Source organism: Nerophis ophidion, linkage group LG09, assembly GCF_033978795.1.
Source record: "Nerophis ophidion isolate RoL-2023_Sa linkage group LG09, RoL_Noph_v1.0, whole genome shotgun sequence".
Classification (NCBI taxonomy): Eukaryota; Metazoa; Chordata; class Actinopteri; order Syngnathiformes; family Syngnathidae; genus Nerophis; species Nerophis ophidion.
This window is the reverse complement of record NC_084619.1, coordinates 15331807-15356356: the sequence shown is the minus strand read 5'-3', so window position 1 is coordinate 15356356 and position 24550 is coordinate 15331807. Positions and strand designations below refer to the sequence as shown.

General features: G+C 38.3%; 1 protein-coding gene across 1 annotated transcript in view; it reads left to right on the top strand.

The window, feature by feature from the left end:
• Positions 1-666: 666 nt before the first annotated feature.
• lmbrd1 (LMBR1 domain containing 1) overlaps positions 667-24550 on the top strand; it is a 111477-nt gene continuing 87593 nt past the window's right edge. The window contains exons 1-3 of the mRNA XM_061910393.1: positions 667-770; positions 6769-6945; positions 7504-7567. Of these exons, the coding sequence (XP_061766377.1) occupies positions 705-770; positions 6769-6945; positions 7504-7567 (307 nt within the window). The 5' untranslated portion in view covers positions 667-704. The remainder of the gene's footprint in view (positions 771-6768; positions 6946-7503; positions 7568-24550) is intronic.

The window sequence follows — 24550 nt, the reverse complement described above, 5'->3', positions numbered from 1 at the left end:
GAGTGAATACAGTAGCAATCAATTACCATACTAAGTAGTATGTGCGCTCTTGTCTATGTTATGTAGACTTAAAACTCTGAAGCGTTTTTTTTTTTTTATTGGTGAAATTTTTACTGGGGCACTGCAGATCAACACTGGGGCACGGGCCCCAGTGAAATCTGTCTGGCGACGCCACTGGCGAAGAGCGAAGATCTGCTCCGCGCAGGACCTTCCATTTAGGAAGCCGGCTTGCTCTTCCGTTAAGATGTTATTTACCTCTTCTTTTTTTCATTATATATATATATATATATATATATATATATATATATATATATATGTCTTGATTGGATTATCCAGAGAATAGTGCTCGATACCGTGGTAGAGCGCAATATGTAGGTGTGGGAAAAAATCATGTGATACAGTGATTTTTTCCCACACCTACATATATATATATATATATATATATATATATATATATATATATATATATATATTCCTGGTGAGACCCCTGATTTCATTTTTTTTTTTAAATACCATTGGCAAAATATAAATACTTTTAAACCGTTTTAAATGTCTACCCTCCCATGAAATTAAAGTACTACATTCAGTGCTTTTTGAGTAACAAAATAGCAAAACACCGAATACAAATAACAGCGATGGCGACGTGAGCGTCTGCGTGGTGACGTCACGCAAACCACGTGGGTTTGTTATTACAGGAAGTGAAGATGGCCGCTCAGTCCTTTCTCTCCGAGTCGGCTCTTGGCTGGTCTATTTTCACCTTCGTACTTTTGGTAAGCGTTTGTCAAGTTGTGTAGCGACACTAACATTGCTTATTTTGAAAGAAGTGCTGCCTGAGATACTTAAGCGTTTGAGTGTAAACATAAAAAAAAAAACATGGCTACCGTTGTCACGCAGCAAGAGCTATTGTCAGTTGCTCCGGATTCGTATTAGTCATGAGTCGCATGTAAATGACATGTGATAACACTTAAGCGCTGCCATTAGGAGACGTTTTCGTTTCGATGAATTACGACAGTGGTATAGTGATAGTACTTAAAATAAAATGACGCTTCAAAGTAGCTCAGCTTAAAGGCCTAATGCTCATTAGCAGGGGTTATGGTCACGTGACTAGGACGTGTCAGCTGTTTTAAAAGTTGCTTTTGTTTTACTTCACAACAGTATGTCGTTTATACAACAACACCATCCATCTCTCCATTTTTCTACTGCTTATTCCCTTTGGGGTCGCGGGGAGCGCTGGTGCCTATCTCAGCTACAATCGGGCGGAAGGCGGTGTACACCCTGGACAAGTCGCCACCTCATCGCAGGGCCAACACAGATAGACAGACAACATTCACACCCACATTCACACACTAAGGCCAATTTAGTGTTGCCAATCAACCTATCCCCTACAACAATACCACTGATAGGTATTATTTGGATGAAATGCGGCATCCCATGGCATGGAACAAATACGAGAAAAACAAGCAGAAGGCCAATAGCTGCTTGTCTTTTAATCAATCCCGAAATTGAGTGACGGCCATTTAACTGAAGGCACTTCCTTTTGCAGTATCCTCGTTTCCTGTCTGCTTGTGGGCCTTGAATAGGTTATTTTCATTTTAAAGCATTCCTTCTCTCTTATCTGCTATCTCATGGCATTGTGTCTTCGTGTTGTGCAATGTTTGCAAATGCATATGCTGTATAAAGACACCTTTTGATCAGAAGGGTTGTAGAATAATAATAATAATATTAGGGCTTCACGGTGGAAGAGGCGTTAGTGCGTCTGCCTCACAATACGAAGGTCCTGAGTAGTCAGGGTTCAATCCCGGGCTCGGGATCTTTCAGTGTGGAGTTTGCATGTCCTCCCCGTGAATGCGTGGGTTCCCTCCGGGTACTCCGGCTTCCTCCCACTTCCAAAGACATGCACCTGGGGATGGGTTGATTGGCAACACTAAATTGGCCCTAGTGTGTGAATGTGAGTGTGAATGTTGTCTATCTGTTTTGGCCCTGCGATGAGGTGGTGACTTGTCCAGGGTGTACCCTGCCTTCTGCCCGATTGTAGCTGAGATAGGCACCAGCGCCCCCCGCAACCCCAAAGGGAATAAACGGTAGAAAATGGATGGATGGATGGTTGTAGAATAAAAAAAAAAAGTTACAGTGCCACTGATAATCACATACACACACACACACACACTAGGTGTGGTGAAATTACCTTCTGCATTTGACCCATCCCTTTGTTCCCCCCTGGGAGGTGAGGGGAGCAACGAGCAGCAGTGGTGGGCGTGCTCGGGAATCATTTTGGTGATTTAACCCTCAAATTCCAACCTCTAACGCTGAGTGCCAAGCAGGGAGGTAATGGGTCCCATTTTAATAGTCTTTTGTATGACTCGGCCGGGGTTTGAACTCACGACCTACAGTTCTCAGGGCGGACACTCTAACCACAAGGCCACTCACTTCTCCCTTCACTATCACCCTGGATTTCTATTAAATGCAGAATGGCGACAGACGAGCACACGTGCGATTTTATTCAAGTCAATGTGTCGATTGACTTGTGTCCACTGCCCGCCGAACATCACCAACTTGCCGTTACAAAATCCAGCGCTAAATATATGCAGCTTTTCTATTTTAGCCAGACACCATTCAATTCAGCTAAAATCTGCTATCCATCCATCCATTTTTTACAGTTTATTACCTTTTGGGTCGTGGGGGCGCTGGTGCCTATCTCAGCTACAATCGGGCAGAAGGCAGCGTACACCCTGGACAAGTCACCACCTCTTCGCAGGGCCAACACAGATTGGCAGACAACATTCACACTCACATTCACACACTAGGGCCAATTTAGTGTTGCCAATCAACCTATCCCCAGGTGCATGTCTTTGGAAGTGGGAGGAAGCCGGAGTACCCGTTGGGAACCCACAAATTCACGAGGAGAACATGCAAACTCCACACAGAAAGATCCCGAGGCCGGGATTGAACCCAGGACTACTCAGGACCTTCGTATTGTGAGGCAGATGCACTAACCCCTCTTCCACCGTGAAGCCTAAAATCTGCTAATGTTTCAAAATAAAATGCTTTGTCTTCAAAGCAGTTCGTGTTTAATACTCTGAAAGGTCCTAATTGGCGGCGACCGACCTTAAGTCAGACCTGGGCAAATTAAGGCCCAGGGGCCCCATGTGGCCAGTTGAGCTTTTCAGTCTGGCATGCCGGACCTTAACAAAATAATTTATTTCGGATCCTTAAGATGGATACTGTAGTTGCCATTCTGATGTGCAGTGATGTTTTCAAATTACCATTAAGTCTTGATCCATACAAAGTATTTAATTGGTTGGAATCTGCGCTTTTGTATAATATAGTAGTTACAATGGTAATCTAAGTCACAGCAGCTCAGACGAGGCACCAAGCAGTGTGGGTGGGGAGCGTTTCCACAGAGTGTTTCCAGAGCGGCCAGCCTGAAATGTGGGTGTCAGGGACAGACGCGGACGGAGATTTTAACAACTAAGTTCTAAAGCTTAGTGAAGTATCAGATCTATCAGATCGTAGGTGGTTTATTTATTTTTTTAACTCTTCGTGTTCATATTTTGCTGTTTGTTGCATTTTCAATGCGTTTCCCTTGATTGCAAAATATGTCGATCGAGAGGGGGTGTGACGTTCATATGTTGTCAATATTCAGTGTTTTATCGGTGTTAGTTAATATTGTAACTCCCACGTTCTTTATATTCATTTACATTATGGATGTCTCATTTAGTAAAAAAAAAATGTAAAATTCAATTTTTTTGAGGTGGTCTATCATAATGTTTTTAGCATTCAATCCGACATTATTATGAGGTTTTGTATTTGTGTTCTTAAAAATCAAATATTCCAGATCCATACACATTTATTTTCTCTAAATTTGGCCCCCCGAGTCAAAATAATTGCCCGGGCCTGCCTTAAGTCAACTTGTTAAAGGTTTTCAGACCTAATTTTATTTTGTTGACACAAATTGATCAGAACATGCTGATTCTGAAGGTCAAAAATGTAAGAATAATGTACAGGCATTTCTCGGGCAGCTAAATAGGAGTATGGGGGCCTGCCTGTGTCAAATATCAGCTGATACGGAGGCTGGGAAAGCAGGGGAGTAGTGGTGTGACACGCTCGCCAGGGATGATGTTATTGTTGTATTGTTGCTTGCTGCAAAATATAAAGTGGTTTATCAAAGCAAGACCGAGGTTATTTGCTTCTGCTTCTCTGGAAGGACAAAAAAAACTTTTTGTTGTTCATTTTATTACTACTTTCCTTATCATGGCAGAGGGCGGCACCCTCCCGCGTTAAAGACAGTCTGCAGCTGTTTCGTATTCAGTGGAAATCCAGGGTTATTGTTCATTAGTAAGCTATTCAAAGAATAGAATGTAGAACCGCTAATAGCTAGCTGGCAATTAGAGTGCTAATCATTATCTTGCAACTTTGGCGCAAGTAGCTAAATATTTTAATTGCTAAGATTATCATAATAATACAGTATCATTATTTACTCATGTTTTTATTGAACACCTACACGGCACATTGAATAGACTGGCTGTCACTGTCATTTATTAACCAATGTTAATGTGTATTTAAAGACATTTGTCTGAAAAGTAGCAGGTGGAATTAAAAAAAATATACATATAAGAGAAACAAAGTCTAATGAACTAAACATTTTAAGACCCCCGTGCAGTACCTGTGCCGACCAACTAATGGTCGCAGAACCCTGTTGAAGACCTCTGGTGTAGATATTGTTTTGGTTATGTTTTTTGTCTAAGTTTTGCATGGATTTTGCATAGTCATATCTATCTGTGTTACCCCTGCGGGGAGGTGGTGACTTGTCAAGGGTGTACCCCGCCCACCGCCAGAATGCAGCTGGGATAGGCTCCAGCACCGCCCGCGACCCCAAGAGGGACAGGCAATAGGAAATGGATGGATGGACATTTATAACCCGTTTTTTTTAGTCTGTCTGTATCATTAATTCATCATTGTTAGTATTTATGTCGCTGCATGTTTCCTCAGGCAGAGGCAACCAAAACTGTGTGCAAAGTCACGCCAAAATGCATTAACTTTATGATTTGATGCTTTGGCCTTGTTTAACCCAAGTATCCAACATTGCAACGGCACATTTTTTTTAACCTTTCCAGGACCCAAAAGGGTCCCAGTCATAAAAATGCTACAAATAAGTCATATATTGTTTATTTTTGCAACTTTTAAATCTATAGATCCACATCAGATCTACCGTATTTCCTTGAATTGCCGCCAGGGCGCTAATTATTTTAAAACCTCTTCTCTCTGCTGCGCTTACCAAAGGCATGCGGTAAAAGTAAGCATGCACTAATGATTTTAAAACCTCTTCTCACTGCGGCACCTACCAAAGGCATGCGGTAAAAGTAAGCATGCGCTAATTATTTTAAAACCTCTTCTCACTCCGGGACTTACCAAAGGTATGCAGTAAAAATTTGAGTGTGATGTAACCTTGGACCTTAAATCCTACTGAATAGCTCTTAATCTTCTTCCCTTAATGCGATTTCAAATTACCGGTATTGAAATCAGCCTCCTCCATTTTGAAAATGATGACAGGGGAAGTGTCACGAGTTTGACCTGGTGCTAATACTAAGCATGCACTAATTATTTTGGGAAGCGAGTTTGACCCGGCAGTAATTCAAGGCAAGCGCATACTATATGGCCTGCGGGAATTCAAGGAAATACGCTATCTATATCAAAATACGGTTTGTTTATTTTATTTTATAATAGAGCGGCCAAGCCAGCAACTCGACGGTTCCAGGTTTGATCCTCGCTTCCGCCATCTTAATCACTGCCGTTGTGTCATTGAGCAAGACACTTTACCCACCTGCTCCCAGTGCCTCCCACACTGGTTTACATGTAACTTAGTTATACTGGGTTTCACTATGTAAAGCGCTTTGAGTCACTAGAGAAAAGCGCTATATAAATATAATTCACTTCACTTCACTTATCAGGCAGAAAAGAAGAAAATTATCATTGGTCCTCTTTAAAATGTTTACCCTGGTAAAAAGAAGAAAATTATCATTGGTTCTCTTTAAAATTTTTACCCTGGTATAAGTTTATCTTTACAACAGGGGCGCTGAATTCTTTTTGTAGTAATTTATCATAAAAATTTTAAAGTCTCTCCCAAGTTTTGAACTGAACTCGGGGGTGGGTCAGGTGTTATTTCCACTCCGCCAGTGGAATGGCCCTACCTCACACAATATATTATGGTCGGTGGCCTCCCCTTCTACCTCCAAAACCCATTTTTCGGAGGATTATTGGTTCTGGTCCCTCCAGGCTGTTTACTTTCTGTGTTCCTACCCTCACCTACTGTATATGGTAACAAGCTTTGTGTAGTCTCCAAAAGAGCAAGATCACGGGTACAAGCGACCAAATTATGTTTCCTCAACCGTGTGGCTGAACTTAACCTAATCGACAAGTTGAGGAACTTGGTCACCCGGGAGGAGCTCAGAGAAGAGGAGCGAGTTGACAGAGGCTCGGGCATCTATTCCGGATGCGTCCTGGTGAGGTTTTCCAGGCATGCCCAGTCAGAAGGAGTATCCGGTGTAAGGACGCGCAGTAACTTGTGATGGTTTTGGAACCAAACAGCCGATGAAAAGGCACCCCTCTGTTGATCACATTTTTTTTTTACGTTTGTGAAACTTCAGCTACTTTACTGATGAATGCTGAAGCACATAGTTGCAATGTACTTGTAGCATCATATGCTACGGGCATTTTTAGGTTATATGTATGTCTAACATTCATTGTGACAAATATTTTGTTCTTGTTCAGGTCATCCTCGCTTTCTGTTGGGTCTACATTCGCAAATTTCAAAGTCGCCAAGAAAGCGAAGTTGTTTCAACCATCACAGCAATATGCGCACTGGCCATTGCACTAATATCTTCAGCACTTCTACCAGTGGATATTTTCCTTGTCTCCTTCATGAAATACCCAAATGGCACTTACAAGGTTTGTATCTGCTCTGCTAATTCCTCCAGTAACATTGTGTCTGAGAAATACGGTTGCTCAATGTTTTAGCCAGTTTGTAATTTTCTTTCACAAATGACACAGTTTAGATGTTTGTGGTTGTCCTATCCAAAAACTGTCTACATTTCATATAGATATGTATATGTATGTATGTATGTATATGTATATACATATGTATGTACATGTGTGTGTGTATATATATATATATATATATATATATATATATATAAATATAAATAATATATATATGTATGTGTATATATATATATACATAATATACATACATACATACATTTACACACGTATATATATATATACTGTATATATGTATATGTGTGTAAATATGTATATGAGGGACAAACGGTATCAAATGGATTTACAGATAAAAGTTAAATGTATAAAACCAATAGTTTTTTTACTGTAGAAATTTGTCTGATGTTAAAAATTAAGAAAATATAAAAAAAAAGATTTATTACATAAATCTTAATTTTTTGTTAATAGATAACTGTTTTAATAACATTTTAACATGTTGTATTGCAGGAATGGGCCGCAAGCAATGAGACAAGAGCAAACATTGAGGACACAGTCCTGTATGGATATTACGGTAGGTAGTTCCCCTTACATTTGTCTTTGTGCGGAGAAAACACTTAGCTCTGGCTCATTGATTTTTATATTGAGGATATTTTTCTCTCATCAAAGTCATCTTTTCTGTGAGTTAGGCTCAATATCTTCTGAGTTGATCATAACAGCGTAGGCCAGTCACTCTCTGACACAGGAATCTTCTCCCGTCTGACTCTTGGTCTCACAAGTTTCTTTTTGTTTTCCCTACCTCTTTATACTATATATATAATATATATATATATATATATATATATATATATATATATAGATATATAGAAATATAGATATGTATATATATAGATATTTGTATACAGTATATATATGTATATATATATATATATATACACACATGCATATATATATTTATATGTATACACACATGCATATATATATCTATATATATATGTAAATGTGTATATATATATATATATATATATATATATATATATATATGTATATATATATATATATATATATATATATATATATTAATATATATATTTATATATGCATGTATACTGCATATACATATATATACACGTGTATATATATATATACAAACCCCGTTTTCATGAGTTGGGAAATTGTGTTAGATGTAAATATAAACAGAATACAATGATTTGCAAATCCTTTTCAACCCATATTCAGTTGAATTTGCTACAAAGACAAGCTATTTGATGTTCAAACTCATAAACTTTATTTTTATTTGCAAATAATAATTAACTTAGAATTTCATGGCTGCAACATGTGCCAAAGTAGTTGGGAAAGGGCATGTTCACCACTGTGTTACATCACCTTTTCTTTTAATAACACTCAATAAACGTTTGGGAACTGAGGAAACTAATTGTTGAAGCTTTGAAAGTGGAATTCTTTCCCATTCTTGGTTCATTTAGAGCTTTAGTCGTTCAACAGTCCGGGGTCTCCGCTGTCATATTGTACGCTTCATATTGTACGCTTCATATTGCGCCACACATTTTCGATGTGAGACAGGTCTGTACTGCAGGCCGGCCCGGAAAGTACCCACACTCTTTTACTACGAAACTACGTTGTTGTAACACGTGACTTGGCATTGTCTTGCTGAAATAAGCAGGGGTGTCCATGATAACGTTGCTTGGATGACAACATATGTTTATCCAAAATCTGTATGGACCATTTAACATTAATGGTGCCTTCACAGATGCGTAAGTTACCAATGCATTGGGCACTAATGCACCCCCTCACCATCACAGATGCTGGCTTTTGAACTTTGCACCTGTAACAATCTGGATGGTTATTTTCCCCTTCGTTCCGGAGGACACCATGTCCACAGTTTCCAAATATAATTTGAAATGTGGACTCGTCGACCACAGAACACTTTTCCACTTTGCATCAGTCCATCTTAGATGAGCTCGAGCCCAGCGAAGCCAGCTGTGTTCCTAGGTGTTGTTGATAAATGGGTTTTGCTTTGCATAGCAGAGTTTTAACTTGCACTTACAGATGTAGCGACCAACTGTAGTCACTGACAGTGGTTTCATGAAGTGTTCCTGAGCCCATGTGGTGATATCCTTTACACACTGATGTCTGTGTTTGATGCAGTACCGCCTGAGGGATCAACGGTCCGTAATATCATCGCTTCTGTGCAGTGATTTCTCCAGATTCTCTGAACCTTTTGATGATTTTACGGAGCGTAGATGTAAAATCCCTAAATTCCTTGCAATAGCTCGTTGAGAAATGTTGTTCTACAACTGTTCGACAATTTGCTTACAAATTGGTGACCCTCGCCCCATCCTTGTTTGTGAATTACTTAGCATTTCATGGAAGCTGCTTTTATACCCAATCATGGCACCAACCTGTTCCCAATTAGCATGCACACCTGTGGGATGTTCCAAATAAGAGTTTGATGAGAATTTCTCAACTTTATCAGTATTTATTGCCACCTTTCCCAACTTTTTTGTCACGTGTTGCTGGCATAAAATTATAAAGTTAATCATTATTTGAAAAAAAAAAAACGTTTATCAGTTTGAACATCAAATATCTTGTCTTTGTAGCATATTCAACTGAATATGGGTTGAAAATGATTTGCAAATCATTGTATTCCGTTTATATTTACATCCAACACAATTTCCCAACTGATATGGAAACGGGGTTTGTACATTGCATTGCATCGTGTGTCTTATGAATTCATCTACCTGAACCAAACCAAACAAATGATCATCATTCCAAAACTGAAGTCCACTTTTTGGAAATAAAGCGATTAGGATCGGTCATATTACATATGGATTAATTGCATTGCATAATAATGCATAATATTACCATTGTAATTTGTAACATAATATTGAGTTTTGTCATACGTAGATACAATAGACATTTACAGCCACTACTTGACGTGTTTTGTTGTCTGTCATTATCCAATAAATCTTCAAGCCTCAAAAATGCTAAAACAGGCCTGGTAGTTTATTGAAGTATTTGTCAGCGATAGAAACAATAAGATTTTTGCTTATCACTTTCTACCATAAAACTATACTGACACGGAAACGACGTCATGATTGGCCTGCGTGTTTGGCTTTCAGTTTGTTGTCTCTGATGACAGCAAATTCAGCCATTCCAGAGACGCTATCGCACATTTTCCAACAGCTGCTCGCCTAAAGTGCCTCCAAGCAACACTGTTATGCTCCGTCTGTTAAGAAATGACAAGCTGTCTGCTCGCTTTCGACAGCTCAATCCAGTGAACTACTTCCACCGGCTATATGACAATAAACTTCCGCAGTCGGTTTTCATCGCATGCTAATGCTGCATCCAAGAAACCGCAATCAATTGTCCTTCAGACATACAAATTAGATTTAATTTCAATTTTGGATTAAACATAACCTGAATTCAGAAACACAACAGATGAATAATTCATTGGGCTTTTTGTCTTGAAGGATATGTCCCTTTACTCTTTAATTAAATTATTGGCCAAACTGCCTGGAAACCATATTTATTTATTTGTCAAACATCAGGGGATGCAGATATTTGATTTACAGTAGTTATTTGGATTATTTATTTTAAAATCAGATACTATTAAAGTTACTGCTTCACACATACTAATATGATAGGTTATTCAAGTTAGTATGTCATTTGCTTTTTATTTGTGATAACATGTGCTATGTTACTTCTTGTATGTTTTATAATTCTAATACAAACACTACTAGGTGTTTTTACTATGTATTAAACTCATTTCAGAATGTAATCTTTATTCCCTAAATTTATTGTTAATTACTTTACCTGTTCTATTATCAGGGTTAAGAACCGGGTCATGGTTAAGGTTATCTGATGCAACTTTGATTTAATGCGCTGTACCGAGATAAGTAGTTTGGGGTGCAAACTGCGATTGCTGCATTTTATAGCAAAAAATTCTCACTCTGCACCTAAAAATCGACATCCTGACAGTTTGATTAAAAGAACCCAGTGTTCAAATACCTGCGATGAAAATTCCTCTGGTTTAGACATCATCGGATCAGATGATATCAGTCTTTTACTTGACCGCTTCTATGTTTGCTACCTCTCTTTGTTTATAATGTATATTTTTTGCTGGATGTACTCTTTATTTTATGCTGCCCTTTTTTTGCTGCAGCTGTTACATGTACTGTAATATTTGACATGGTTATTGGGATTTGTTATATATTGTATATATCATTTTATATTACGATATAAGGGGCGGTATAGCTCGGTTGGTAGAGCGGCCGTGCCAGCAACTTGAGGGTTGCAGGTTCGATCCCCGCTTCCGCCATCCTAGTCACTGCCGTTGTGTCCTTGGGCAAGACACTTTACCCACCTGCTCCCAGTGCCACCCAAACTGGTTTAAAATGTAACTTAGATATTGGGTTTCACTATGTAAAGCGCTTTGAGTCACTACAGAAAAAGCGCTATATAAATATAATTCACAATATGGTACATTTTAGTGTACTTTATACCTTTTTGTTTTTGCTCTCTTTTTGTTCCCTTGTGTGCATTATTCTTTCCACCCTCATCCTTTCCATACTTTGTAACTGTGTGGAACAATTTCTCTTGTGGATCATTAAAGTTTGTCTAAGTCTAAGTCAGTATTTAAATTCAGGATTAACCAATATGTTTTTTTTTCAGGGCCTATACCGATTATTAGTAGTCAAAGAGGCCGATAACCGATTTTTGGAGCCGATATTAATTTGCAGTAAAATTTAGCTTTACATGAATAGTATACATCAGGTAATAGCTGGACAAGGCTTTAACATGTTTTTTTAACATCATTTTCAGGAAACGTCAGACCAGTAGTGACATAACGTTTAATCTGGCACTAATGTTGTGGTGAATTTAGCACCTAACCACAATTGAGATATTTAGAAATACCTTTATTATGTGTGTCTAAGCGGAGCATCAACATTTGCATTTCAAAATATGGGAAATCTCCTGAAAATGGGTAAAATATGGAATTTCCGTCATCACGATAAATTGCAAGCTAACAATTGTATAGCAGTTTTTGGCTTTCACTGGCGCTAGGAATTTTCGAGAAGGGGTCCCAGGCACCCCATCAAGTCATAAAAATGGGATCCCACTGTAAATTTTTGGGGTCCCACTTTTTTGTAACCGTTTTGAAAACAAATGTTAAATGTATGCATTATCCTGTTATATCTCAAACAATTTTTTATACATATGTCAATTTATTCAGTTATAAACATTCATTCATTTTCTTCTTTCTGTCATGGATCTAAACTTTACCGCTGCCGTGCCAAAGTTCTCTGGCTGTCGAGGACCACAAGGTTCCCTCCAAGGTTTCTTATAGTAGCCCATTGAGTTTTTTCTTTCCCTGATGTGGGATCTGAGCCAAGGATGTCGCTGTGACTTGTGCAGCCCTTTGAGACACTCGTGATTAAGGGCTTTATAAATACATTTTTATTGACTGATTGATTGATAACATACTTCTTCACATAAATCGCTAATACTGATTGGTGGCCGATCGATCGGCACATTCCTACTTGAATGCATACAATCATAAAATCATTAAAAAAATTGTGCCCCTACTTTGCAGAAATACACTTAAAACCGGGTGGGGGCCTGGAATGTAACCCCTGCCGTAATCGACGTAACACTGTATTTGGATTTACATTTAGATCAGGAGTGTCCAAAGTGTGGCCGGGGGCCATTCGTGAACCCCATTTAATGTTTTAGTGGCCATGATTGCATTCTACAGACAAAATAAACACATACCAAATTAGAAAATTATACAAAAGTTGAGAAAAAATGGAACTGGCCCAAACCCCTCAAAAATTGGTCCTGAAAACTCAAATGGCTGACGACAGGGCATAAGGTTAGGTTAGTTTACTTTATTAGTAACAGATTGTGCGTTGTATATGGTCTTTCATAATTTTGTGCGTCCCGTTATGATGAATATGTGTTCATATTTCTTGCAAGATATACGTTTTGGAATTTATTGAAGCCTGTAAAAAGGTTTTAGTTCGCAGAATAATATTAATAAAAATATTAATATTATTCACAAATGATAATAACAAATTAAATATCTCAAGATTAGACATTTCACTCATTTGCTTTAACTGTTGTAATACAAAGCTTAGATATGGATGTTTTGTTTGGATATTGATTGACCTATATTGTATTGGCCCCCCCATTTTTAAACTTTTCTGTATGTGTTGCTAACTGGAAAAGGTTTGGACACTCCTGATTTACATACTTCAGTCAGTCAAAATGTATTTAATCTTAGCCTTGACAATATTGAAGGACTTGCCAGCTGTTGCCGGCTGAAGTTTAGAAAATACTACAATGCATTTTTTGATGGTTGCAAAAGGACTGAGTATGACCCTTTTAGGTGTACAGCCCATTTCCCCACCTTGGTTAATGATGTTAAAAAAAACAACAACTTCACTTTCCTATTTACCAGTAGGTGGAGACCAAGCTCCACATGTGTTGGATTCACAGCTCCCTCACAAGTGAATCATTTTTAGTTTATTCTTTTTACAAAGATGTGCCATGGCTCTGTGCAATTGTTTCTTTCATTTTAAGTGTATTATTTTTTACTAAGATGTGTCATCGCTCTGTGCAATTGTTTCTTTGGCAACTGAACCTATGTTGCATTGACATACAAGTTTCCATTTTAGTCCATTGGAGCAACTTGGGTGCAGTATTCAATTAAAACTGCGTGTTTATATTTATCTAATAAAGAACATGCAACATGAGTCAAGTGTTTGCATAGGGGAAACAGCATATAGGTCAAATAGAAATAATATTACTAAGATTCTTTACTGAATACACATCTACAAATGTGTATGCTTTGCTTCACAGTCTCATACAAAATGCGCTTGTCAGCTTATACAAAGGGAATGAATGGCTGCTATTAAAACACCCGCTTCCATTTTGATCCCAAATAGCTTTTTTGTGATCATTGATGAACTCTGACTTTAAAAGCCTTGTCATTGAATATTCTGGCTATGTCCATTTATTATATTATTTCCTTTGAGTGTTTCCTACTTCAAAGCAATGATGCATAAGACCCTTAAGCAACAGGGCAAAATACTCCTGGGCCCCCTAAATAAATCATTGGATTTTTCTGTTTTTTTCAAAGCTATTTGCAGGGGAGAAGCTGAAAAGGATGCCATCCTCTTGTAAATACATGACAGCCACTTTTTCTTTATCCACCTACATGTGCATAGCAGACAGGTGCTTCTTTAAAGATGTGTGAAATTGTTATTAACCGTTGTTTTATTTTGGTGTGTATAAGATGTTTATTTCTAAAAATATGGTCCAGTATGCTAATGAAGCAGCCCTTCGTTTTCAGAAGTATGCCAAAGCTGTCATTTGCTTCCACGTCTCAACCTGTGTCTGTCTCCAAAGGAATGATTTAAGCATTTAGTCAGTCCACTGACAAATTTAAAGGTCTGCTGCAGACATGGTGACAGTGTTTCAATTCAAAAAAAGTAATTGCACCTTTTAGCAACAACAAAACAACTTTGATGGCTAAAATCATAATTTTCAAAAAAATCTCATGGTTTGTATGCAGGATGTCAGGAAAATAGTGGCAACCGATTCAATATACACAATACAATATATAAATATTTATTTTCCCCATTTATTCCTAAATGTAGTGCGAAAGTATAGACACACCTGTTAAAGTTTGTTGAACAAAACCAATCCTGCTTGGAATGTATTTTTAATTTACTTATTTCATATTTGCTACACTGTGGGATATCTAGGAAAGGCATGGACAGTAAACCCATTTTAGTTGGTCTTGCCTTACGTCGACAAACATAACTACCATTCTCTTTTTTGGTCGACATCATCCTTGTTGTAGCCAAAGTGTGTCCAAACAACGACAAGGAATTCCTTTTGGTGCAAACTACTCACTTCGTATTCTTGGCTCAGTGTTTGTTTTCCTCTATGACGCTTCTGTTTAGAGACTGGATGGGACATTGTTACTTAGCTGCTTCTTCTTTTGCTGGGTTTCTGGTACCCTTTATGCTTTGCGACACCTCGCTTCCTGATATGTACAGTAACTAAACAGTCAGTACTGTATTTTTTGGAGGGGTTGGTGTACTAGTAGAGAGACAATCACAAGGGCGGGGAAATGGAAATGATCAACAAAGCCGTTTTCTGTCGGGTAAAAGCTCAAAATATCGGTTTTGTTTAGTTTTCGAGCAATTTCTCAGCCCATGCAAGGGTGTCCATATTAAAGTAGTTATTATTGAAATATATTATTAGATGTTAAATTAATTGGATTTGTCACTTAACACAAAATTTAACTTGATCTTTGTCCTCGTGGTGAAGCCTCTTCTGTCCCACACATTTTTGTGTAGTCTGCCAAAGGCAGCACTTGCCCTGGAGAGTCTGGTGTTGATCTCTTCATAGATGACAACTATGTGAAAAAGTGTACTGCCAAGATACCAGAACTTGTCCACTTTTTGAGTCTTCGTCCTTTGACGATGTTCAATTCAATGTAGAGCTCCCCTGGAGCAGGTTCTGAATCTGAAACGGATGTAGTACATGACCAAGTTGTTCTGTGTGCCTCAACTTGCACTGTACGCTCCACAGTGCCTTGCTGCAGCCGCCTTTCTCTGTTGAACCATTTAGGTTTCCGCCGCAAAGTCCACCGGTGTTCAGTCGCCACATGCCTTGGGTAGTAGAGCCCTAAATGACAACATTTGGACAGTGGAGACCCGTGGTGTTGGGGACATCTAACCCCTTTCACAGGTCCACAGGACCTGTCCACCACGACCATAAAAGAATACTGTAAAATATTGTATTGCAGCCAGAATGGCTGTTGGGCAGTATAACTGTACATAAATCCTAACAACGTTTTCTTGATGTCTACAACGCGGCTCTGAAAACTTTTCGCTTTTGGTATGGTGGCTGAACTAGCAGACATGCGCCACAGCTCCTTACAGCCCAAACCTGATACACTTCTTAGAAACATAGATACTGTCCCTTCGCAAAAATATCATATGAAAACAGTCTAATCAAATTTTTTCCGACCATATGAGCAGCTTTGATTATGTCCATAGTTTAATCAAGCCCCTGTGGCAAGTACTAAGGGGCATTTTTAACTATTCCAATTATGGCTCATACAGTTTCATCCACATAGTCTTTCCCAGGCCTAGATGTTTAGTAGAGATGCAAGTTGTTGTCAAAGTGCCATACTTCTCAACAAGTGCCTGCATAGACAGATATTTTCATCACTCTCAGGTGTCTTTTGTCAGAGTGTCTCAAAGAGAAAGGTCCCCTGGCATTTAATTATTTTCACATAAAATGTAATATATTTCACCTGTCAGCAGGGGACACAAGTCTAGCTTATAATACCCTTGTGGATAGCCACAGTGAGGTGAGGACACTGGGCTAATATTTCTTATTTAGCCTTTTGTGAAGCTGCAAGGAATTATTTTGCACTCTATGATGTTGGTAAGATTAATTGTTAACTAAAGTATAAGTTGCCAAGTCACATCATAGAATTGTTTCCACAGGGTGTCCTCAACTGACATCCAGGAGGTTTTAGATTCTACCTATGGACAACACCACTAAAATGTGTATTTGTTTTTTCCCTCTCTAGAAGTAAATTGCAACACTCTATAGGTTTGTAATAGGATCTTTGTCTAAATGAGCTAATTTCATTATGGAGTCCTCTGCTCTCTCAGAGAGTATAATGTGCTAAACTTTTGTCCCTGCCAATAGTTTTTCACCGTGGAAGATCTGCTTGGAGAGTAACAGATGATGTATGGTAATGCAATATGACCCATTCTCGCAGAATGTAAATATTCATAGTGTTATGATTAATTTGACCCATTGCCTTAACCCACTAGCTTATGCCAGGGACTGCATACTACTTATTTTCTCTCTGCGTCTTGTAAACTCAGTTAGTCTGGCTGAAAATGACTTTAAATGGATACCTTAGCGGAGCAATAAGCACATGTTTATTGAAAATAATGTTGTGTCACAATCACAGCCTAGGAAAAAGTAAGCTGCTATGGCAGTAACATTTATTTTTCTGGCCCAGAGAGAACATTTCATTATATATGATAGAGTACATACCACCCCTGGAAATTATGGTCTCACCAGTTTTGGAGGATGTTTATTCTGTTGTTTAATTCAGCAGAAAAAAACATGTAACAGACATGACACCAAACTATAGTCATTTCAAATTACACATTTCTGTCTTTAAGAAAAAATACAATAAATTAAGAAAATAAACTATTGTGTAGGGCTCGACAATATGGCAAAAAGAAAATAAAGACCATTTTTTCATATACCTGTGATGAGGTGGCAACTTTTCCAGGGTGGACCCCGCCTTCCACCCGAATGCAGCTCAGATATGCTTCAGCACCCCCCGGGACCCCAAAAGGGACAATCGATAGAAAATGGATGGATGGAATTTGATCTGGATTAATATCAAGACTTGTTAGTTTTTGTCAAAAGCCGATTGTGCCTTGCAGGATTATACCGAGTACCGTTGCATCCCTACTGTTAACTACTGCAGCAGTTTGTAACAGACATTTCTGCCATGTTTGAACGAGCTAATATGCTAACTGCTGACAACTGTCATTTTGTTCATATCTATGATTGTGTTTACTCGAGGTGCAACAGTACAGATATTAGGGGTCTGGGACAAAATCGATTCAAATTCGAATCGGGATTCTCACGTTGTGCGATTCAGAATCAATTCTCATTTTAAAAATATCGATTTTTTTACTTTTTTAAAAATCAATCCAACAAAACAATACAGAGCAATACCATAACAATATAATAAATGGGTTATAAATAAATGGGTTGTACTTGTATAGCGCTTTTCTACCTTCAAGGTACTCAAAGCGCTTTGACACTACTTCCACATTTACCCATTCACACACACATTCACACACTGATGGTGAGAGCTGCCATGCAAGGCGCCAACCAGCACCCATCAGGAGCAAGGGTGAAGTGTCTTGCTCAGGACACAACGGACGTGACGAGGTTGGTTCTAGGTGGGATTTGAACCAGTGACCCTCGGGTTGCGCACGGCCACTCTCCCCACTGCGCCACGCCGTCCCTATAATAATCCAATTCCAAAACCAAACCTGAGCCAAAAACACATTTAGAACTGCAATAAACAGAGCAATTGAGAGGAGACACAAACACGACACAGAACAAACCAAAAGTAGTGAAACAAAAATGAATATTATCAACAACAGTATCAATATTATTTATAATTTCAACATATCAGTGATTAAAAATCCCTCATTGAAATTATCAGACATTTATATATATATAAATTAAAAAAAGAACAATAGTGTCACAGTGGCTTACACTTGCATCGCATCTCATAAGCTTGACAACACACTGTGTCCAATATTTTCATATAAAATAAGTCATATTTTTGGTTCGTTTAATAGTTAAAACAAATTTACATTATTGCAATCAGTTGATAAAACATTGTCCTTTACAATTATAAAAGCTTTATACAAAAATCTACTACTAAGCTTGCATGTCATCCGACTGGGGTAGATCCTGCTGAAATCCTATGTATTGAATGAATAGAGAATCCTTTTGAATTGGGAAAACATTGTTTTTAAAATCGAGAATTGTGTTGAATTGAAAAAAAATCGATTTTGAATCAAATCGTGACCCCAAAAATCGATATTGAATCCAATCGTGGGACACCCAAAGATTCACAGCCCTGTTACGGTCTGTATTTCGGTTTTGGGGCCACGGTTTTGCTTCTTTTTTGGTTCGTTATCTGGGGGTTAAGAGAATAACTTTTTTCCTGTCAAAGTTCTTTTGTTTTTTTCTTTGTAATCATAAAGTTCTTTCTGCAGTAAACAATGTATCAGTGGTGTACTGAGTAATATGAGACATTTCAAGTACAAATTTACTAAACAACACTTCAAAATGGGAAATTATTATTTGTATTCTTTGATTACTTGTATACAGTATATCAGTGCTTATCAACAGTGGTTTAGCAAACAGCAAGCGGTGACCTAGATTGTGGAGTTTAAAAAAAAACTCAAACACTGTAGCTTATATTTGATTAAAGTAGATTACAGTGCAGTTTGAATTTGAGGTACTGTAAAATAATGTGTACTAACACATAAAACACAAAAAAGACTTGAAAAAAGCGTGTCTGCAGAATTTTTTAGTACATGTTATATCAGAGGAGTTGAATCTTTGTGAACACATAAACAACAATTCTGATTAAAAAAAATAGCAAGTGTGTTTATTCTTCCAGTCAGGACCAATACAGTAGTTCAGTCACAAAGACATTCTGTGCCTGCCTGCTAGTCAACCTTCAAGGCAGGATAACTGGTAAGTTGCAGCAGTAAGTGAGACTAAAGCCGTGTCCAGACTTGCACGGATAGTTTCAAAAACACATCCTGAGTTAAAATGATCCCCATTTGATGAGTGTAGTTTCAAAACTGTCCCCGTCTACACACAAAGGCATACACCTGCTGTCATGAACATTTTGTCCAATAAAAAGCCTGGGAAAGGAGGAAAAGCAGGTTTGTTGGCATTACACATCTGTTATGTGTATTTTGATATACTACTACGGCATGTACGTTATCTTTAAAACCAGCCTACACTTATATGGAGCTTTTTTTTTTTTTTTTAATGCTATACGCATGTGCTGCTGAAACCCGACACTTGAGAAATTATTACACGTTTAATCAGTATATATATACAGTGGGACAAAAAAGTATTTAGTCAGCCACCGATTGTGCAAGTTCTCCCACTTAAAATGATGACAGAGGTCTGTAATTTTCATCAACTGTGAGAGATAGAATGTGAAAAACAATCCAGGAATTCACATTGTAGGAATTTAAAATAATTTATTTGTAAATTATGGTGGGAAAAAAGTATTTGGTCAACCATTCAATGCTCTCATTGATGGAAGGAGGTTTTGGCTCAAAATCTCACGATACATGGCCCAATTTGTTCTTTCCTCAACATGGATCAATCGTCCTGTCCCCTTAGCAGAAAAACCGCCCCAAAGCATGATGTTTCCACCCCCATGCTTCACAGTAGGTATTGTGTTCTTGGGATGCAAATCAGTATTCTTCTTCCTCCAAACACGACGAGTTGAGTTTATACCAAAAAGTTCTATTTTGGTTTCATCTAACCACATCACATTCTCCCAATCCTTTGCTGTATCATCCATGTATCCATTTTGGTATAAACTCAACTCGTCATGTTTGGAGGAAGAAGAATACTGAGTTGCATCCCAAGAACACCATACCTACTGTGAAGCATGGGGGTGGAAACATCATGCTTTGGTGCTGTTTTTCTGCTAAGGGGTGTGAGCACTAAGCAGTCAGCGCTACAGAAAAACCCGGCTTTCCTAAAATAACAGAGCCAGTGTTTTCTATGTTTATATTTATGGTGTCAGCTTGCCACAAATACAGATTTGATGCTTACTTTTATCCCTCACTCATAAACAAATTATAATGTAACTGTGGCCACATGTATTGCAAATTGTAACTGTGCCTCACAACACACCTAATACACACCTGCTTTGCCAGAGAATTACGTAACAGAAGGGATCCGTGATGCCACTTTATTGAGGAACGGGAGAAAGAAATGACGGAGTGGAGCGTGTCTTGAGTCATTAATTTATTCGCTAATCAAATACAAGCGGTCATTTAAGGCAAAGCATTCATCACGCAAATGAGAGCGGAGATCAGCCGTTACAAACCCAGCAGGGAGTGTGCATACAGCTGCCGTGTGCCGCATGTGCCGAAAACCTCCATATAGTTGCTTTCCAACCTTTAACACTACCTTGAGTGCTAAGAGGACACATCTTAGAGAAACTGTTCCATCGTTTGACAACATTTTGCCTTCTTCGTGAAATACGTAAAGCAGGTCTGTTCAAAATGTTGCCTGGGGGCCATTCGCATTGAATGCATTGTGGAAATAAAATAAACAAAAAAAAAAAACAGCAAAAATGGAAAACCAAACATAAAAAAGTGAAATGTTGCTACTAATCAATAAAAAAAAAAGAAGATTTGTCTTTAGGAATATATGTTACCCTTTTTGATTAGCCTATTTTATGTATTTGAAGGGCGCTGGTCTTTTTGAAAAATTGTAATTATTTGTTATTTATGATTATGTTAACAAGCACAGCATTGTTATGTTTTAACTGGGAAGCTATAGTTCACTTTTTTTTAATATATAGTTACATCTTGGCGGCGGCTACTGCGATTTAATTTGTGCAAAACTAGCGCTTTAAGCCACACGATTTGATTCGAGTTAATTTTTGGGGGTAACGATTCGATTCAGAATCAATTCCCAATTCAAAACTATTTTTGATTCAAAATCAATACTTTTTTAATAACATTGGGTGTCTATGATTAACTACATTCCTACATTAAATAGACAAGCAGCTCTGATAAATGTTTATATAACTCAAAATAAAATTGTTTTGTTTAATATAATTCGACCCAAACATTTAATAAAATCAAATACAAATAAAACAACAAGAGATGTATCTATCACTTCTCTTTTCGAAAGTATATCTGTACAGCAGATATGGGCATCTATATCAACAATATGATTTGCCTGATTGGATAAGACAGATAAAAAAAAAAAAGAAAGATTTTTGATTTTTTTTTAATCGATTAAAAATAGTTAAGAATAAGATTTGCGATTCATTCGAAAATCAACATTTTTTGACACCCTTACTTTATAGGTTGAAACCGCTGTCAATAAAGTTGTGAATTTAAAAGTAAATAGGGTCTATTAGTTTTTTTTCATCGTAGAAATAAGTATCAAATTGTGGAAATTCACTGTTATCTGGATTGACTACTAAAGTTCTGGTATCATGACAACCCTAGTTATTGTTGCAATATTTTGTTTAAGTTAACAGTGTGAATTATATTTTTGTCATGAGAGATGTCTGTGATAATTTATTATTTGTTACAATGACAAAATAACAGTAATTTAGATCATACATACGATTCAGGGACGATCTCATTTTTTTTAGTTTGATTCGATCCGATGCAATTCAGTGGAATGAAATCGATTCAGTAACTTTTTACAAAAAAAATCAGTGACCGTAAAAGAAATAATAGATACTGGAACCTGCAGGTGAGGTTTCCGATATTCATGTTCGTTATTTTAAGGGAATTAGGTATGAATTAATTATGGATACAAACAAACAAGTAAACAACAATTAATGGGCAATGCATTCACAACGTATTTGAATTAAGTGCAACCAACACTTTAGGTTGAATTAACAAGAGGAAACCTTTTCTGCTGACATTTTCAACATCCAAACTTTTTTCAATAAAAGTAGAATAACCGCCATTTTAAGAGTAGATTTACCTGCTACAAAACCCAAAACCAGTGAAGTTGGCACGTTGTGTAAATCATAAATTAAAACAGAATACTTTGATTTGCAATTCATTTTTAACCTATCCATCCATCCATCTTCCTCCGCTTATCCGAGGTCAGGTTGCGGGGGCAGCAGCCTAAGCAGGGAAGCCCAGACTTCCCCCTCCCCATCCACTTCGTTTAGCTCTTCCCGGGGGATCCCGAGGCGTTCCCAGGCTAGCCGGGAGACATAGTCTTCCCAACGTCGTGTCTTCGGTCCTCCCTGTGGTCTCCTGCCGGTTGGACGTGCCCTAAACACCTCCCTAGGGAGGCGTTCGGGTGGCATCCTGACCAGATGCCCGAGCCACCTCATCTGGCTCCTCTCCATGTGGAGGGGCAGCGGCTTTACTTTGAGCTCCTTCTGGATGACAGAGCTTCTCACCCTATCTCTAAGTGAGAGCCCCGCCACACGGCGGAGGAAACTCATCATGGCCGCTTGTACCCGTGATCTTAACCTTTCGGTCATGACCCAAAGCTCATGACCATAGGTGAGGATGGGAATGTAGATCGACCGGTAAATTGAGAGCTTTGCCGTCCGGCTCAGCTCCTTCTTCACCACAACGGATCGGTACAACGTCCGCATTACTGAAGACGCCGCACCGATCCGCCTGTCGATCTCACAATCCACTATTCCCCCACTCGTGAACAAGAATCCTAGGTACTTAAACTCCTCCACTTGGGGCAGGGTCTCCTCCCCAACCCGGAGATGGCACTCCAACCTTTTCAGGGCGAGAACCATAGACTCAGACTTTGAGGTGCTGGTTCTCATTCTCCTAATTTTCGACCTATATTCAATTGAATACACTGCAAAGACAAGATACTTAACGTTCGAACTGGTAAACTTTGTTATTTTTTGCAAATATTAGCTATTTTGTAATTTGATGCCTGCAATATGTTTCAAAAAAGCTGGCATAAGTGGCAAAAAAGACTGAGAAAGTTGAGGAATTCCATCAAACACTTATTTGGAACGTCCCACAAGAGAACAGGTTAATTGAGAACAGATGGGTGCCTTGATTGGGTATAAAAGCAGCTTCTGTGAAATGCTCAGTCATTCACAAACAACGATGGGGCGAGGGTCACCACTTTGTGAACAAATGCGTCAGCAAATTGTTGAACAGTTTAAAAACATTTCTCAACGAGATATTGCAAGGAATTTATGGATTTCACAATCTACGGTCTGTAGTATCACCAAAAGACTCAGAGAACCTGGAGAAATCGCGGCAAGGCAGAAAACCAACATTCAATGCCCATAACTTTCGATCCCTCAGGAGGTATTGCATCAAAAAGCGACATCAGTGTGTAAAGGATATCACCATATTGGTTCAGGAACACTTCAGAAAACCCCTGTCAATAACTACAGTTGGTTGCTACATCTCTAAGTGCAAGTTAAAACGCTACTATGCAAAGCGAAATACATTTATCAACCACACCCACAAACGACGCCGGCTTCGCTGGGCCCGAGCTCATCTAAGATGGACTGTATCGGCGCGTTTTAAAGATGACATCACCATTTAAATTGAATTCAGTCAAACTTTTGTACCCGTGTAGCTGTAGAGCATCTCTCTTTTTGACACGTCCTTTCATGCCAAGTCTGATCAAATTTAATACTTTATACAAAAACGAATTAATTGCAATTACTCTAGTCTCGCGTTTCTAAGTGCAGCTTATCCATTATTCCCACTGAGCTGGTATTTAAGACACCTGAAACATTTTGTGCAATTTACCGCATAACTGTGTTTTTGGACACGTTCATCATGGTTACTCAGGTTTTATCTGTCTTCAGTGACAACCATTTACTGCTGAAAAAATACCTGTACTCTATCTGTGGATCTTAAGTGTTTGGGCCTCACCTTAGGTCTCCTATGCTTTTTTCCCCCTGAACATTTAGTTTGTTCAGTCTTTTTTCTGTGTCAAACAAAGACAGTTTGACACAGAAGCGTATGGTCTTTCACATCCTACATCCCAATTTTGGAATTAGCTGCGACTCGCTGAAAAATCAGTGGCAATTTTGAACAAAGCAATGTTGTACACACCGACGGCAGCAGGATAATGGGTTAAAATATAAATGACTTTAAATGGATAAGTTGTTTTTCTTACTGAAATGCTTTAATGACACAAAAAACACTGTTCACTC